At 41.3% G+C, this 1,040-nt stretch overlaps 1 protein-coding gene across 1 annotated transcript in view; it reads right to left on the bottom strand.

Moving 5' to 3' along the window:
• Positions 1-1,040, bottom strand: part of LOC119424628 (lysosome membrane protein 2) — a gene marked incomplete at both ends in the record, with an annotated part of 6,617 nt that overhangs the window by 2,684 nt on the left and 2,893 nt on the right. Inside the window, 1 exon segment of the mRNA XM_037692117.1 lies at positions 9-127. Within this exon segment, the coding sequence (XP_037548045.1) occupies positions 9-127 (119 nt within the window).

The raw sequence follows: 1,040 nt of genomic DNA, 5'->3' as shown, positions 1-1,040 counted from the left end.
TGTCTTACCGGGTTTAGGTCTAGATACGTTTGGTGATGCTCTCTCTGAGGGGACAATCCTTTAATGGCAGCCACATATTTCTCCTCCCCCAGGTAGAAATGAGGAAAGGAGGCAATGACTGGAGCACCTGTGAAGGGAAAGGTGTGAAGGAGGTTTACAGAGGTGAGGAGACCAATGTCAGAATTCAACAGAGTGCAGATTTAGGATTACACTAAAGCTGTAATATTTTCAAGAACAATGTCTTTATTAGTAGGTGTGTATATTTATGAGTTGTCTTAGATCATCTGGCAAACGTTTTGACATGTCCCTTTTTGTTGTTTCTCTGAACAGAAATGTAGCTAATCATATTTTTTTTTAAATAACCCCACTACCACCACCACCACCACCACCACCACCAAAGTGACAACATGGGAAAAGTTTTAAGCTGCTACTCCTTTCTGTTTAATGTTTGATAAAATCAGGACACAACAAATATTTTGGAAAAAGCTATTAGGACAAAGTGAAAAGATCTAAGCTAAAATCAATGTGTCCAAATAAAGTAAACAATACAGGCACACAGATGGTAGATCAAGCCACTTGTGAAACTAATTGACAGTCCAGAAAAAGAAATGTGGAAATCTTGCAAAGTTTCTTCCTGTTATTGTCAACAGGTTTAACGACCGCTTGGGCCCAGATGCGGAGCCACATGAGGAGGTTAGTGAATATAATTCTGGACAGAAGCACTTTAACAAAAACAAGACGGGCCCAACTTGGAGAGTTACACATGCTTATTGGCAACAAGGACAAAGTCGTGCGGTGGAGCAGCTTGGTGTGCTGATGAAGTGGGGCAGAGGTGACAGATTTCCTTCTTTTGTGTTTGGATATAGAGTCTGCACCAAAAAAAACTGGACCACCCACAGTCACCTGACAGGCCACTCTCGTCACCATCCACAAGGTCATTGTGGTGTAAACACACCACATACTTGTACTGGTATACTTACAGGTGACCTTAATCACAATGTTTATTCCCAGAGTACCTGTTCCAACACTTAATCCTTTAG

This window comes from Nematolebias whitei, chromosome 18, assembly GCF_014905685.2.
Source record: "Nematolebias whitei isolate Nwh7 chromosome 18, NemWhi1, whole genome shotgun sequence".
NCBI classification, from domain to species: Eukaryota; Metazoa; Chordata; class Actinopteri; order Cyprinodontiformes; family Rivulidae; genus Nematolebias; species Nematolebias whitei.
This window is presented reverse-complemented; position numbering and strand designations above follow the sequence as displayed.